Source organism: Cynoglossus semilaevis, chromosome 15 (genome assembly GCF_000523025.1).
Source record: "Cynoglossus semilaevis isolate Cse_v1.0 chromosome 15, Cse_v1.0, whole genome shotgun sequence".
Lineage (NCBI taxonomy): Eukaryota > Metazoa > Chordata > Actinopteri > Pleuronectiformes > Cynoglossidae > Cynoglossus > Cynoglossus semilaevis.
The window spans coordinates 3425033-3443078 of NC_024321.1; the positions used below are offsets into that span (position 1 = coordinate 3425033).

Sequence of the window (18046 nt, forward strand, 5' to 3'; positions counted from 1 at the left end):
ATTGAGACTTAGACACATTGGTGTTTCTGTAAGGCCCCAGCAGGTTTGCCTCATCATCTTGACTTTAAGCAGCGTCACATTTGGCACCGATGTGTGCATGTGCGTGTGTCTGCGTATGTCTTTCAGTCTGTCCATCTGTCCAGCTGTCCATCTGTCCTTACCCAGTTCTCCTGCAGATTTGATATCAATGTTGTCGTAGCCGCTACCGATGCGCACAATGATACGTAGAGCTTTGAACTTCTCCAGGTCTTCCTTCATCAGAGTGATTGTGTGGTACATCAGAGCTCCAACCGCCTCATTCAACACCTGCACACAGACAAATAATAACAATGAAAAAAACTATTATTATTCTATTATGATTCTTGAAATTTATTTTCAATTGAACAGATGGTACCCTGTCTGTTTTGGTCCAATGAACTAAGTAGGTCAAAGTAATTTTGTTAGTTTTGTTAAAAAAAAATAAAAAAAACTCCACAAAATTACATAAAGACAATTCTTTCTGAAACCAAAACATACCCAAAATGCAGTTCGTAAAAATGTCGTCACTATCGGACCAAAATGTTGCAAGGTTTGAAATCGGAATTTACTGTGTTGCAGTAACATGTATATATGTATGTTAGGGAATATGGCTTGCTTTGTAGAGCATGAGGGATAAGGTAAAAAAAAAAGCTTTTGCTTCAGCTTACTTCCATTTTTTGTAACCTTACTCTAATATAAATGGATCAAAAACATCTGCATGTGGCTGTACATCTGTCTTTTAATAAACAAAGGGAATAGGAACAAGTCATTGGCACATGTTTATGTTGGTGTCAGTACAGAGGGAAAAAAAATGGACACAGTTCACTGAGTTCCCATGAGGACTTTTTGTGTAAGCACAATTTATATTATTCTCATTTCCTGTTTTTAAATATTTCTTCTTACACCAAAACTCAGCCTTTCCTGAATTTTATCAGCTTTTGTCAACACAGGAAACGAGATAAGCTTTCGTCACACCAGGCTTATAAAAGTGACTAATATTAGGAGCAGTCTTCTGTTCCTGCTGTTCCTTTCATTAGGATGACAAGCTATTGTTTTCATTGACAGTGATATTTTACACAGTCAAAGATAATGAGGCCAGTATAAAAGAAAAAAAATGACCGCATGAAAACCTGTATTTTTTTACCCCTTATTTTTTATTGTGTGAGAGCAGCTGACAGTGACATGTAGTTCAGTTACAATAAGGAAAAGTCCTTTAATTAAACAGTGGGGTGGCTGTTCAATAGAGCAGGACCGAGGGAGTAAGATGAGAGATGGTGAGTGAAAAAAAGGGAAGAGAGCCATCTGTTTCTCCCACGCTGTGGCCTACTGAGCGCGCTCAGAGTGTGCGTGGCACAAGCCCAGAACAAGACGTAACCCTGCCAGACACACAAACCCATTTACAGTCTGCAGCTACTGTGGCGAGAGCTGAGCCTGACCCACATTTGAAGTTTGCTCAAGGGACTTACTGTTTTGTTTTTTTTTCTTTCACCGTCCACTTATTTGACCAACTCTCTCCTAGAATTGCTCTGGTTGTAAATCAATTTCTTTTCATGCTGAAGGCCGAAGAGCTACTCTGTCAATAAGGCTGTTGTTCTCAAGGACTGCTTGTGGAGTAAAAGATGAGAATATACAAATAGATACCTTGAAATGCCAAGGACATTGTCCTATTTTCATCATGGAATAATTTATTCAATCATAACGTCTGTCAAATATAGCCATCTTTTAAAATAACACAATTTCCCTTTTTGTATGAACACAGTATATGCCAGCAAAATGTTGAGTAAAGCCCACCAGCGTGGGACGTTTTGGAAAGACACCTTGGGGTCACCAACTATATTTGTCAGAGGCCTTGAATGTTTTGGAAAGACACCTAGATTATTTTAAATCCAGTTGTGGGATGGTAAGGCAGGCCAGATTGGGCTTGTGGGCCACCAGTTGATAAACACTGCCTTAGATAGAGGGATGGTTGGATGGATGGATGGATGAATGGATGGGTGGATGGATGGATGGATGGATGGATGGATGGATGGATGAATGGATGGGTGGATGGATGGATGGATGGATAGATGGATGGATCTATCCATCCATGGATGGATGGATGAATCTATCCATCCATTTCCTTTGGGAAATTTAGGACCTTAGATCATAAAGGCGATGTGTTCAAGTGCCACTGATGTTTTTTCTTCTTCTATCCGTCATGTATCTGTTCATCAACCACAAGCTAAACATTATGCTGTCCTACCTTCTCGTGGATCTCTTGGGTGGACTGAGCATCGCAGAAAGCCACAGTTGCTACGTCTTTGAGGATGGGCATTTCTACGGTGCAGTCACGTCCGTCCAGCAGCGCCACCAGGGGGCGCGGATGCATGGGCCCATTCATGATAGGTGGCCTGATGCCTGTGAAAACAATACAAGAAAGTAGGAGTCAGGCAAAAAAAGTAAAAACAAAGAAAAATCCATCATATTGCTGATGAACGTATTGATTAGTTAATCAATCACTGACTGATCCTTGTAGTCTGATGTTGAACTTCTATTGTACTCACATCTACACTGTCAGCACACACCCTTTTGTTATTGAAATGTTCAGTGGGAAACCTGCAGCTGCCACTGAGGCCCTGCTTCTTCTGCATCCCATAATGGTTCTGCTCTAGACTGATGCAGTTGCTATGGAGACTGTAAAAGGGAGGACGAGAGAAAAGGAGCAGTTCCCAGTGCAGCTACGATTCAAAGCTGTTTTCCTCCTTATGACTGTTTATCGTTTCAGGTTAATTATCTCTCGGTTGTAAAGGAAATCTGCTGACACATCCAACACTAACTGCGTCAAAGATTGATGAGGTGGGGAGTTAAGTTACAGAAGCTTTGGAGGAAGTAGTTCACCTGCTAATAGTAGGGCGTTCCCACATTTCAGGATGTAACCCTGTAGTAAAGTAAAAAACCCCGATCATGTTAGTGTTTTGTACGTCACTCTGTTTGCACAGTTTTTATTGCGTTGCCACAGTCGATGCACTGCTTACGCTGTGCAATAAAAGACAAAGAAAGCACTGGTTTTCAGGCCAAAAAACAGTTGAGTCTGCAGCTGTAGATTACATTTCAATTACTCACTTATCCAGCACATAGTGCGTGCATTGATAAATTTCCTAGCCGGAAACGGCTAAAGTGAACATGTGCATCAATCCCTTCACTATTAACATAATATACAGTAGATGAAGAAAAAATTATAATCCATTGCTCTGATCTAGATCAGATGTTAATAGTGTAGATTGTTGTAAGATCTTAAATCCAGCTAGGACTCGTCCTGTATTTGGGATTATGAGAATTCAAAATAATGTGAATGGTAGATTTTGAATTTTGTGTGAAATATTAGAGCCACTACTTTCAGATTTCAAGATAATACCAAGATAGCTTTTGTTCAATCTGTACAATAGTAAACTATGTATTTCTTTATTTTTACAATACAGCAGTTCCTCGGTTTACAATGTCCTCGACCTGGGGCGTTAAAACAAAATTCACATGGGAACTAGTTGGCGACGGAGCGGGCGAATATGTCGTTACGCAGCACCGTACTCTGAAAATAGCTTTGTTTACATTTGTCTGTTGTACACCACACGTTGGATTGTGCTAGATTCACTTCCTTTCATTTGTGCTGTGACATTGGTACTTACGTATGTGCAGAATGTCGCGCCATAAGTTGAGGCTCCCTTTTGCAGGATAGTTTGCATAAATTAACTGTAAGTTCATTTTACATACTCCACTTAAGAGGCCTATTATATGTTATTTTAGCATCCTGATAGTGAGCCATAGTCTCTTTTTAGAATGAAGGTTAGGACTATGTCAGACCTGTCCAAATGCTGCAAGTAGACTAACAGTCAAACAGTAGACAGGACTGATGTAGTGTTGCAAGAAGCTGTCAAAAAATGTAACATATCAAAGAGACAAAGCTTTGAATTCAGTCAACACCTGTACGGACGACTTGGTTCTCAGTCCCTGAGCTCAGCTGATTTACATAACACTCACAACGACACGCTGAGCTGAACCTTGAAACTGCAGTACTGTAACGAGGAATCACATCATCTGAATTCTAATTATTCTTATTTGGTTTCCCTTCCATTTGCTGCAGTGAAAGTGTAACTGGAAAATGCACTGATTAGAAACCATAATTAAATTTACACGCATTATAGGAAAAATGTAAAGCATTTGTGAAAACAGTTGGTAATGATTGAACATTGTTCAGGATCTGTATAGATTATTGTCAAAGATTGCCTACTGCTTATCAAACCCACTCACTCTCGGCTCTGTCTTCGTCTCACTGTCTTCAGATTACAGTGTGAAACCTGATCTGATCAAGCAGCCACACTGGTGGAGTATAAGACCACTGGAGTGAAACTTAAATCCCGCTCACAGTGCCTTGTGTGGCCTGGTAAAACATTAGCTTTCTGTAATAGCATTTTGCCAGGAGGCCATTGCACTTAGACATCAATACAAAATCGATGGTGCATTGCTGAGAAATTGGAATTTCACAAGAACACAGGGTGCGGTGAGGCTTCAACACTGCTCCTATTGTAGTTCACATGTAATCGTAAATGGAACGCTTGCGTGCAGCTACTGCACTGTGCAGTTTTTATGCTCTAAAAATCATCTTCTGCTTCTGGAGATACAAGTATGCAAAGTGTGACCGGCGAATGGGTTTGTGAGAGAAACCTCTTTGAAAATGTTTCCCTACGATAACAAAACCCCGAAACTCCATTCAGTCGAGTCACTTCTGCAGTGAAGTGGCATTTCTGAAAAGCACCAGAGACATTTCAGCAGCTCACACTTGGTAGGAGTGAGGGAGGAAATAGCTCTCATTCCAGCTCCAACATGACCTTGGAAAGACCCGCTCACACTCTGACTGCTGACTAGTGCCGTACTATACGATAAAACAGCCGTCTGTTCTCCCTCTGACACACACAGAAACCTGATCCAATCCACTCGCTCTTTTCCCGTTCTTAATTAAACAAAGTCAACAGGGGGCGTAATCCCCTTGTCTTCTCATATTCTTTATTTCCTTATTTTCCCATGAGATCAAACACAATAAATTCTCATAATATTTAATAATTGCCCACGCTGTCATCACGGCTCTAAACCAATCAGCTGTGAGGTCACGTCTGTCATTATCATGTGATATAAACAACATTTAATCATCGGTTTTTAAAGTACCGCTGTATTCATTTGTCAGGACGCAGACTCACTCTGCAGCTTGTGTCCTCCAGTTGTTGTTTTACTTTGTGATGGATTCGATCGAATGAGAGAAAGGAAAAAAAAAATACACTGAGCACAATATTTAATAAGATACAAAAAACTAGCTTAAACAGGAGAAACATGTTTTATTAGTTCTGATTGGAAATGCAGTGAGAAAGAAAAATGCCTTCACATCTGTTTAAACTGGTATTTAGAGACAAAAGAAAACAAAAAAACTTAGGCAGTGAACCAGTGGGAAAAGACCAACAGCCGTGGCAGCATGCAGCTGTTACTGACTAATTCACAACAACTGCTGGACATTTGTCTCAGAGGAACAACATCGTGTCTTCACACTGACACAGGGCAGCTTTTCCACGTGTGTCTTCAAAAAAGGTCGTATAGCGTAATCATGCCAAAATTAGTAGACAATACCTAAAAACAGTAGTCAATATCAGTTAAAAATAATAATCTATTAAATTGAATTATTAATGAACTTAACTTAAATATTGCATGTTAGTAAATTTACCTTAAATCAGTTTTATCATATTGAGTGTTTATATATAATTATTATTTTGTGTGTCTTAATTGTAGTTCAGTTTTTTTTAAAAAAGGTAATTTTCATTGAATCATCTTAATGCACATAATAATTAAGTATTTTGTTTTTTTAATAACTGAATAGATTTGTATAAATTATAAGTGTTTTGTTATGGTATTTGTAAAGACCTCTGTGACCAACTCTTCAGATGCATTCAGGATCAAAACCCATACTGAACACGACATTTTCAGTCAATGCCAGACCAACCCACTCTGCTAACAGCTGCTTTTCTTTCTTTTCTTTTTTTCGTTTTGGAAGAAGGTCAGATTTCTTGAATAAAATTTTGGTTCCACCGTCTTTTCTGCTGAACTGGAAATGACCCCATAGATGGTGTGTGTGGTTTCTTTTCTGCAGCAGTGTTTGTATTTTTTTAGGACAGAAGGGATGAGCAAAGCTGTTCTGTCGGCACCTGTGATCAGTCAGCAACCTGCCGTGGAACCGCAGCCGGGGCTGATTTACACTGGTGGTCTGTGATGTGGCAGGCAGAGACCCGAAGTGGTTAAAAGGAACTAATTTGGCTGCATCTTTTACTGCCTCTGCTAGGTTCCTCTTCTTTTATCTCACTTACAGATCTTGATCTTTCTGTTTAGTGACATTTCGCGGGCTGCCTCAATCTTCATTTCCTGCCCTGTCTCTTTAGAAGAAGAAGAATTAATAGCAACCTAACTGTGACTAAAATAGAGGCATTTGATGACTGCTTTATACTGTACTTTCCCTTTTGTAATGTCTTGACATTTCTATACGCTGGTTTGCAAAGAACATGGTTCAAGTGAGAACCTTCATTTTTAAAACATCGGTTGATACCAATTTGTTTTTTGTGGTTTTTGTTAGTGCTTGAGAAAGTTTAGTTACAAGCAATCAAATAACAAAACAAAGGTACCTGAACACAGTAAAACTCGCCCAGCAACCACATCAGCACATTTTCAAAAAACAAAACACTGCATCAGCAAGTGTGTTCACGCATGAAAACCCAGCGTTTGAGTCAATTCTGTTTGATTACTGAAGCTTAACGTTTCTGAACTTGAAGCCATAACTAAGACAAAGGTGACTTCAAACACAGTGCAGGTTATTTATGTTTTAAATTTAATTTCTTTATCCATCTCTAATGCTTTAATTAGTGTTGGCATCCCTGCCGTTGTTTGTTTGTGTCTCTGTTCTTCAAGCCTCACAACCCTTTCGAGGGAGCGACTTGTGAACACCACCAATACACACCAGTAACTGCACAAGGCAACACACACTCACACAGCGTCACAGTTAAATTCACAAATACACACACGCCCTGCCCTACCCATATCCACAGGATTACAGGTGCATACACAAAACACCAGTACATGCAGGCAGACACGGATAACAAACTGATATATGACACCTGCATGTTCTTACACTTGGAATAGATCACACAAACACACATTTGAACAAACACACACTCACTATGAAAAACATACTCACTGTATCAGAAAACAAATTCTGGTTTGTCAGCTTTAGCTCCACTTTTCAACTTAAAAGTTGTTTTATTTTTGTTTTGAAATTTCATCAATTTTTTGTTGAAATGCATATAAGTGTGTCATTTAGGACAGGAGTTGACAAACTGTTTCGCTCACTGGCCAAAATGAGTTTCAAAAACATTTGACTGGCGATCAGTTGGATATAGAATGCTAGGTGAAATAATATGAAAAAAATGTACAAAAATAAACCTAAACCAAACATTTGTCGCATCAACGGAAACTACAGTCAGTTCCTTGTAATGCATGAAACAGAAGGATTAACATCAGTCTGTACCATTCCTTATACCAGTGTTTGGCAGGCCGGATTAGAAAGCCCAGCGGCCCATATATGGCCCTCAGGCCTTAGTTTGCCCAGATCTGTTTTAGAGCGTTAAAGCCAGAGGAACTAAATATTACTTTACTGTTACAGAGAGCATGAAACGTTACTCAGGAATGCTTTAGTAAAACCACTACGAACAGCATCAGTCACACACACACCCTTTCATGACCACACCACATGTATCAGTTAAATGAAAGTTGATTTTGTTGAATGGTGCACTGTGTTCCAGCTCAGTGATGACTCCGAACAAACTTGCCACATGTCATGTTATTAATCTTTTCAACAGGCGCTTGTGAACTGAATTACAGCCTGTTTTGTAAAAGATGGTTCTGGTATTAGTCTGGTATGTCTAGAACATTGTCTCAACAACTTTGTTTGATCGGTTCTGATTTTTAAGGTAAAAAGAAAAAGTACAGCATATGACGTTTGCTTGATTAACAGGACGACAAGGTGCTGGTTAAATTTGATCATTTTGGATTTTTGGGGGGATTTTAAGCCAGATGGCAGTGCCCTTCATGATTAGGTCTGTGGTTTTAACCAGTGTTTTTACACTGACTCACAACATTTCTAACTTGTTCTAACTGCCTTTTCAATCCATATAATACAATATCAAATCATAATATTTGCATTTGTTAATAAAAATCTAGAAACGTGCTGATAAATATGAAATCAAAAAAATATAATTTTAATGTTGTTGCCCAAATAAAATGTCATTTCTGGCCTACATGTCAGACTGTAGACTTTTCTGAATTTCATGGGCAGTAATTATCTGTTCCTGTCTAATTTTATCACAGCTCACCTTCAGATGTTGCCTCGAAACCATCACATGTTCCATTGCAGGCTGCCGTTTCAGCAGTAGGCACAGGCATGGTCTTCTCTTTACTCGGCACAAAAGACTGTTCTTTTCAACAGCTGCTCAACGACAGCAGTGTCTGTGCTGAGCACCTCTAACAGTTCTAACTGCTGTCAGTTCAACCTGTCTGTGGGTCTGTTTTTATATCAGGCCTCATTCAAATGCTGGGCAAAAAGAGATCAGTAGGAAAAGATATGATCTATCACATGAAAATTAAAGAATTAGAAACTGGCCCAATATTTTATCCTGTATCACTGTGGCAGATTATAAGTTTGTACTGGGTACCAGATTCAAAATTGTAAAAAAAAATCAAGTCAAATATTGTCAGGAAATGTTAAGAATTCTTACAGGTTTTTTTTTAGAGACTAAAGAAAAACAGGTTATTTTTAACCTTGGCTTATTGTTAGACAAAATAAATATATATCAACTAGTCACAGAGTTCTAATATTATTATTAATTCTGATATTATTATTCTTATTATTGCACATTTACTCTACTGTGATTTGTAATTTGTAATTCTTACTAACTGACTAACTAGTCTGTGGCTTCACAGATTTCATCAGCATGTCTCACACTCTCATACCCCCCATCCACACACACACACACACATTCTATGAATGCCTTCTTCCTTAGCTGCTCCTGCACTCCTGGTCACATCATACCACTGCCAGTGTCATCTCCAGCTGTAGTCATCGATGAGATGCTCATCCGCACAGGTCACTGTGTCATTAATATGCATGCCTAACTGTATATGTACTGTTGACCCAGTAGCCAAGAGATTACATCTACCCTGTCTAGAAATGCAGGTACCAAGGACCGGTCGGACGGTATAGTCGTTACTGCTGACCAGTAATTCTACGCCATTGTTGAAGTATAATTACATTTTTCAAAATAAAACATCTTTTAGACTTTATTCTGTTGGTATCAGAGTCTGAATGAACTATTGTTTTGAAACACTGCCAGATTATCCTTGAATGAAAAAATTAAAGGGATATGACTAGATTTTTTTTTTGAAGTAAATGAGTAAAACTGTAGTACATTTTTTCACTGTGTCCCACTGCCGCCCGGTACCAAATGACCTACAGACCAGCACCAAGGCTGGGGACCCTTGTTTTAAAACACCCCCTAAACTCCACATTTAATAGAACGAGGTTCTATGGTGGGTTGTTTGGGGTCTAATATGTAGAGACATATCGCTTTGTTTGATTGGTCAGCTTTCAGAAGTAGACCAAAAAACTACATTCTCTGTTTATAACGGAATATTGTACATAGTACTGTACATAGTTTACTGTCATCTTAGCTCTGGTTTATTGTGTTTCCCACTGTCGTTCCTACACTATCTACTTCGACGTGCTGCTGCGTTTTATTCCTCTTAACTAACAGCGCTTCCTGGTGACGGTGGGTTGTGGCTGTCTGAGGTTGACAACATGTCACAACAGGAGCAGTTTCCTGCGTTTCATCTTTTTGCATTAGAAGGAGGCCTAACCTCCTGGTGGGAAACTGCCTGCAGCGAGGAAGCACGCTGACATTGTTCTTTAACGCTGTTTGTAAGACTGTTCTGTAGATTCATATTCACTTGTCAAGTAAGCCAAATACTGATTTTTTTTTACTAGACGTTTATCCAGTGAGTCTGATTTTACGATAAATCATGTAAATGATAGATGGGTTTTTTTTCCAGTGATCTAGATCATACACGGGCAACACGTGGCCCCCAGGGCCGATCTGACCTTTTGAACAAGTTTATCCAGCCCTCCTAGAAATCGACCTCCTTTCGATAATACATTTTTGGTGACGTGAAGATTAACTTAATTAAGATGAATTCACCTGTTTTGTCACTAACAGCTCATTTTCACATTTCTGCTTCGTTGTCTGGTAACACACTGTGCCAAAGTGAACGAACAGCACATGCTCCCGTTGTGAAAGGAGGTGCTGCTGGAAAAGCTGCGTTTTTGGTTGTGTGTTGAACCCCACAGGATTTCCTGGGTAGCTTACTAACAACCTCCTAGGTGGGTGTCTGCGAGGCACTTGTTCAAATATATGAAGCATGATGTGCAGACAGAGACAGTCACAGTAGATCAGCAGCACTATTGTGTAAGTGGTGTGATCAGGTTTCAAAGAGTGCTGGAATCTCAACTTTGCTGCTTTTTAAGGCATCTTGGGTTCAGTTGAGTCGCTAGGGTTGTTTGCTAGCAGCAAAAATGACCAAGAACTGTCAAAGACTTTCATTCTGACTGGGTACAAATGATGTAAGGTGAGCTCAGAATCCTCTCTTACTACTTCAGACAGTATGTGGTTTACGTACTCAGGATTTTAGCCCGTAAATGAACAAAATTACATTAAAGAAAAGTGACGGCCAAATGATAACGTCTTTTCTTTTACCATTCGTAGATTATTCCTTAGCTTAACTGCAGCACAGTAAACTATTGGAAAGAGGTTCTGACAGAAACCAAAGAGGGAGATTCAGAATCTTCCAGTAGTTCTACCAGTGTACCATGCTGGACGCCCTCTTACCCTAATGTCCTCCAAACAAATGAAACTCCTGCCTGCCCACCGTCCACCACTGATTTTTAGAAGCACATAAATTGATCTGTTTTGGTTGGAGTGAATCATTCTGAAGGATCTTTTGAAGATTATGATTCATGTTTTTTTCCACCTCTGTCAGTAGGGGAAAATACTGCCCATTCTTGATGTCCAGTTGGTCCTTATAAGGAAATCAGAAATGACTCCACAGTCACACTTCAGAGGACCTCTGCCTCCTCCATCAATCGATCAGCAGAAGCGAAAAATCCGTTTCCCAGCTTCACAAAACCTGATCAGATCATTATCACCATTATTGACGACTGCTGAAAAGAGGACCGACCCTCCCCGGTGGTCATTACTGTGACCTTGGAGCTACTCCAGCCCTCGGGTGGTATAATCTAGGTAGGACGGTGAGGGTGGTGGTAATTGATGTGTTGTAAGAGCGGCAACTTTACTCTCTGATCTCCCCGAGACACATTGCCTGCAACAGCTTGTTGGTGACATCACAGTATATGGTTTCATTTTTGGGGGGGCGAAGCAACCTTCACGTATGAAAATAAGAATTACCAAAGAAATGTCATGTGGAGTGAATAATCATTTATAATAACTCCCACCTCCTATTTCCGCTTTTCCTCCACCCACCAAAGAACATTCTTTCTCTCTTCTTCTTCTCCTTCTCCTTCTTCTTCTTCTTCAAAAACAGCCTTGATCTAATTATTCTAGAATCGTCTGTACATCTATCACCTGTGTGTGAGTACAGCTGTGCGCATACACCAGAACATGTGTGGATTGTGTGCGAGCGTGCGTCCGTGTCATGTGTATGTACAGCGTGAAATACGCACAGTGACACAATGAAAGGGAAATATGTGTCATGTCCTTCCAGCCCTCGAAGGAGAGACAGAATCTATTCCTGTCCCCACAAATGGAGGTGTTCAAGTAGCATTCAATAATGGCAGAGATTTGCCTCTTCTATCAAACACACACACACATACACACACACACACATCCTCTATTACACATGTACAGAGCGGTAGAGAAAAGACTAATCATTGTTGTGTGTAGAGAAGGAGAGCGAGCAAGGGAGAGAGAGAGAGAGCATGAATCTGTGTAATAATAAAAATATCTCATGGACTAAGAGAAGAATTTAAAAAAAAGAAGAGAAGGAGTCAGAAGAGACAGAGAAAAGGGGAGAGGGGGGAGGGGAGGATGAAGGCAGAATAATGTACACTGACTTCACAAATATTGCACACACACATGCACGCACACACGTACACACGTACACACACACACAGAGAGAGAGAGAGAGAGAGAGAGAGAGAGACATGAACACACAGTTGCCTACTGTTTACCTAGAGGCATGCCTTTGTTGAGCAGATGTGAGCTTCCCATGGTGTGTTCTGTTCCCGGCCGGCCAACAGCACAAACACACACAGACCTGCAGGCTTCACACAGCAGACATGAACAGGAATCCACTCAGCATATGGCGGCTGTGGCCAGCTACCTCGCTTCCCTTAGTCCTTCTCCCAGCCCCTTAGTGACAAGCATACACATGTGCTCCCCCTCTGCTCTCCCTCTCCCTCTCTCTCTCTCGCTCTCTTTCTCTCTCTCTTTCCCCTCCCTTCTCGTCCCCTTTTACTCACTGCTCTCTCTATCTGTCTTACCCCTCCCTTCTTTCCCTGCCGCCGTCTCTAGCAACCTCCCTCCCCTCCCTTTTTCACTTTCTATTACAGCAAATCTTTGCCCTGTCTTCCTTTCTTTCTTTTCTTTTCCTTTCCATCTCCCCCTCCCTCTGTGAGTGTGCCTGCTACCAAATCAGATCTGACCACTGTAGAATTTATTTTTGATTTTGCTGTAGAGAAACAAGAAATGGAATGAGTATGTGTATGTGTCAGTGTGTGTAAGTCTGCATGTGTGTGTGTGCAGGAAGGGGAGGAGCCAACATGGGCCAAAATTCATCTTTTGTTTCCTATAAGACAACAGGGACGGGAGGGAAAATAGATTATGCAATGACTCGGCTGCAGTGAGAGCAGAAAAACTTGTTCTTAAACATGGGAAACATATTCTAAATTCTAAAAAAAAACACACCATTGTAACCGTGGTATATATATATATATATATATTGTAACATTTTATGAAGAACTTTTTTGGTGTAACCTGTGTTACACAATAATTTCACTGTAATTGTGTGTGTGGAAAAAATGACTAAAACTTTACAGCCCATATGTAGGCGTTTTTTTTTTTTTTTAAATGATATCAGTAAAATCAATTTTTTAAAATCCCTGAAATCAGAAACTATCGGAGATAGGACTGTTGTTGAGCTCCAGACTCTGCTTCTTTTGTTGACTGATTCTAAAACCTTTAGAGGAATTTAATTTACAATATGTTCAAGTGCAAAGTGAACATTTTACTACTTATTGCATTTTAATGAAGCGTACTAGCTTTTGTTGAAGTAAGGGTTGTACTTCTATTACACGCTCAGGTGTAAACACAGACCTCTCTACGGTTAAGTTCTGTCCAAAGGGCCACATTATAAGCTAATGGAAACGACAGTGTATGATTTACCAGTTCACTTTCCTGTTATCTGTATGTCTTACGTTAGATTTCAATAGAAATGAAATTTCAATGGAAGTGTCAAACAAGAATCTCACATCTTTGTTTTTCAAGCTGTTTTGTGGGAGGTCTTTCACAGGAGGTTCACAGTTCTTTAATATGTGCTGGAACAGGAAGAGGAAGTTTTATGGCACTTTGTTTTTAGCTTCTTCAGTTACAAATGAGAGAACTAATTTGTCAAGATATCAGATTTAAATTTTAAAGGGAAACTATTCTAGTACAGTATGAACAGTCTATGTCTGCGATAAAATTCTGATTCTAGATAAGCTACCTGGTTGGCCCGTTAGCCATGAAGCAGATCCACTCTTACGCTGTCAATAAATAAAAGAGGGAAGGGATGGGCCTGATGGCCTTTTTTTAAAAGAGGGAAGGGATGGGCCTGATGGAACTTCAAGTTTTTTAAGTTTTAGTTAATGTTGCTTTTTTGTGTGTTTGTGTTGTCTGGCTCCTACTTATATTGCTTGCTTTTAAGGTTTAAGGTTTTTAAGTGCTTATATTAATCTCATTTTTAGTTTCAGCAAAATTCCAGCTAAACTAAAAAATAAAATATTGTCTCCTAAGGCATTTGTTGATGCAGCTCTGGTACAGCATCTTTTTTTTTTCTTCCTTTTTTTAAATTGCCCAAAAATCTTTGTTTGTGTTACTGAGCTACGGTCGTATTTCTGAAGTGTAGCAGAGTACAGGTCGGCATCTGGGTGTGTTTATCAGTTAGTCATTTTAAGCTTGTCGTTAGCTGTGCTGGCGCAATCTTCTCAACATCTTTTCAGTCTTGCTCAGCTCCTTTTGATGTGAAATCACTGTCATTCCAACCCACACTATCAACAGCCTCAGATGTTTCTCTAACTACTACTGCCTGTTATATTTTATTGAAAAATACAATACATACTACTTACTATTTACATTTCCCTTTAAAAAAAAACAAAAACATATATGCACATGTACCAGTCACATATACACATATAAAAATGAAAATAAAACTAAATTAAATTCCAGAGCTCATGTTAAAAATAACAAACAATGGCCACCCACCCTACCACCTACAAATTTCTGATTATTTATGCAAATTAAACTGTGCAACTGCAACAGCCACACATTCAATATGGTAGTAGCTCCAGATGAGTAAAATAGGAAATAAAAGGTTGCCATTTGTGGAAAATTTTGACTTTGCATCCTCTCAACCTGTGTTTATTTTCTTAAGTTTAAAAAAGGTAACATCTCCCAGAAAACAGAGTAATTCCAATGCAACAATAAGAAACGTCTTGTTTGGGGGTCAGGAATCCCAAATAAAGCAATCAGAGGGTGAAGTTTACCCCATTTACCCCAAGAACAGTGGACATTATAGTAAGTTCTACACGTTTCTAATTCGCCATTGACATTGTCACCTTGTCAATTGGAAAACTTTTGCACAAGTTACAAAATCTCCCATACTGCAAGGTATTCTGTTTGTCACATCTTCCTCAATGACAGGAAGACTGCTCTTTTAATGTCTGTCAGCACCATAATTGAGTTTCTGCTAAATAGCACTGTCACTGTGCAGCAAAACACCATTATTGGCTGGTCAGCAAACGTCAGTTACTTTAATCAGTGTGTACACCATGAACGATTACACACTGAAGATAAATGACATCAGAGCCACAACATGTTCTTTTTGTGAAACAACAACCACTTCGATCACTAATGACAGCTAATCACTGCTGATGTCTTTATAGACTTTGGTCTTGACTTGAATGTCATATTAGCTTAGCAACTGCATTGTTGTCATATGTCATCATATTAACGTCACATATATTTATAATTACAGTGTATATATTGTGAAATAATATACGAGTAATATATATATAAGTCGTATATTATATAATATAATATATATTATAATATAACTATTATAATAACAGTTTTGCTGGAGATATTTAAATATATATATATATATAACCTTGCCCACTAGGGTGTTCAATCTGGCCTGCTTAATGAATTCGAAAAATAAAAAAATACACAAACATTTCATGTTCAGGATATTATTTGTAATATTATATTTAATTAAATATGAATCAATACTACTACTACTACTACTACTAATAATAATAATAATAATAATAATAATAATAATAATAATAATAATAATAATAATAATAATAATAATAATAATAATAATAATAATAATAATAATAATAATAATAATAATAATAATAATAATAATAATAATAATAATAATAATAATAATAATAATAATAATAATAATAATAATAATAATAATAATAATAATAATAATAATAATAATAATAATAATAATAATAATAATAAATATCTACTATACTTGTACTTCTTGGCATGAAAACAAAGATTGACTTATTAAGATTGACTTGAGAAAATTGACTTATTGTAATTTATGATTTATTGTGTTATGATTGTACTGGTCCAGCCCACATGACATCTAGGTTGTATGCAGCCTGTGAACTAAAATGAGTTTGACACCCCTGCCCTAGACATTCCTCCAGTCCATAAGAGGGTCATATGTTCACACTCACATTGCCCATATTGCTCATTGCTGCCTTGTTCAATGTGTTTTGAACAACATAGTTTAGAATATTTTTGTTTGCAGACAGTGGCCCATATACACTGATGACAGCTAATGTTCTGATCAGTCTGACAAGTACACAGTGTTGGTGCAGTGGCAGTATTGCTTATGGTGTCATCATCTTACATAAACCAGATCAGAGGAAACATTTTCTTCTTTTCTTTTTTGAAGGGCTAATTTGTAAGTGTCATCAGATTTCTATAGGAATAAAAGACTTGCTTTAATCTTGATCTATTAGATCGGTTGATTAAAAAAAAAATCTGTTAGTTGGATCTCTGTGGATTTTCTCAGGCAGAAATGCATCCGTATATGGATGATTCAAGAACACCCAGTTTCACGGTGCAATTTGCATTACAATTACCCGATGATTTTATTTCTTTTCCAAACCAAATCCAAACGGACAACCTGGACTGGACATTGTGAGGAGCTGCAGACACATTTATCTTATTGACTAGACAGATGGCAGCATCACAGCAGCCACCTTTTACACACAAACCGAGGGGGGAAATGAGGGAGGCTTTGAATAAGTGATTCTAAATAAGGATGAGGAGGGAGTGAGATGATTGTTGTGGATACAAAAAGAAGTGGTAAAGACAGTGATCACAGGAGGTGAAGAACATGTCCCTAATACATGTTAGATTTTGTCAGTGTAAAATTTATGGATAAAACATTGTAGCTGCTGATCACTGAAACTGTGGAGATGAAAGGTGAGACTGAGAGAGAGAAAAAGAGAGAGAGAGAGAGAGAGAGATTAACAAGAAAGAACACTGTTGTGTCAATGGTCTTTTATGTGTTTGATGTGTATCAAACACCCTCTCCTCGTCGTCCCCACCCACTCCTCTCTCCTCTTCTTCAATTTCTTTTTAACTCTATCTCCCCCATCTTTCCAAGCCTTACCCTGTCTCTCCTTGCTCTGCCTTCCCATTTATCTTCCCCTCACACCTCCCCTGTCTGCTTTAATTCTCCCTCTCCTCCTCATCTCTCTTTACACCTCGCTCTACCCCTCACATGTCCCCGTCCTGCTTTGTGTCTCCCACCCTCCTCAATCTCTGCCACAATCTCCTTCGCACTCCATCACCCCCTTACTCTCATTACTACATCTATTTTTTTTCTTCTTTCTCCTCACTTTCCCCCCCCCCTCCCCCCCCCCCCCCCCCCCCCTCTCCTCCTTCCCCTCCTCCTCCAAGCCCTTCTCCTTGCTGTAGTCACTGCAGCGTGTCAAATGGAGCAGCTCCTTCTTAGCAGATCCACCGTGTGGAGGCATGAAGAACAGCAGTCAGAGCACACGGCTACCAACTGACAGGCCTTATCGAGAATGACAGCCATCCAGAGCTACCACACACACACACACACACACACACACACTTCATCACACAGACCCATGCTCTGACATGCACAAAGGAACACACATCTGCACACTAGAGTATAATTACACAGGCAGCACAAGTGGTGAAAATAATACAGTTAAAACAAAGGCAACATCAACATACAAAAAGATAAAATACCAACCAAAGCAGGAACACAGCTGACACAACTACACTACAGGAGGCAGACACTGGAGGAACCAGTGATCTGATCTAAAAATCACTGCAGAATGGAGAATCGAACCCACGTGTAGGAGAGGAGGGAGTGGATCAGATCAGCAGGAGAACTGGAAAAGGAGGAGCAGGTGTGTGGAATGAGGAAGGGTGGATGATCTGCAGGAATCCATTTGTGGTGAAACATAGTGATAATAATGCTGGTGGGAAAAAAGAGGAAGAAAATTGTTCCAGAATGTTCAAGAATAAAAAAGAAGTTGAATTAGCCAATTAAATGTTTGCTCATGAGGAGTGTC

The 18046-nt window shown here is 39.2% G+C and overlaps 1 protein-coding gene across 1 annotated transcript in view; it reads right to left on the reverse strand.

The window, feature by feature from the left end:
- Positions 1-12694, reverse strand: part of LOC103390633 (C-terminal-binding protein 1) — a 20410-nt gene extending 7716 nt beyond the window's left edge. Inside the window, exons 1-3 of the mRNA XM_008326556.3 lie at positions 12377-12694; positions 2261-2415; positions 118-306 (exon numbers count right to left, since the gene is read on the reverse strand). Coding sequence (XP_008324778.1) covers positions 118-306; positions 2261-2415; positions 12377-12416 — 384 coding nt within the window. The 5' untranslated portion in view covers positions 12417-12694. The remainder of the gene's footprint in view (positions 1-117; positions 307-2260; positions 2416-12376) is intronic.
- Positions 12695-18046: the final 5352 nt, after the last annotated feature.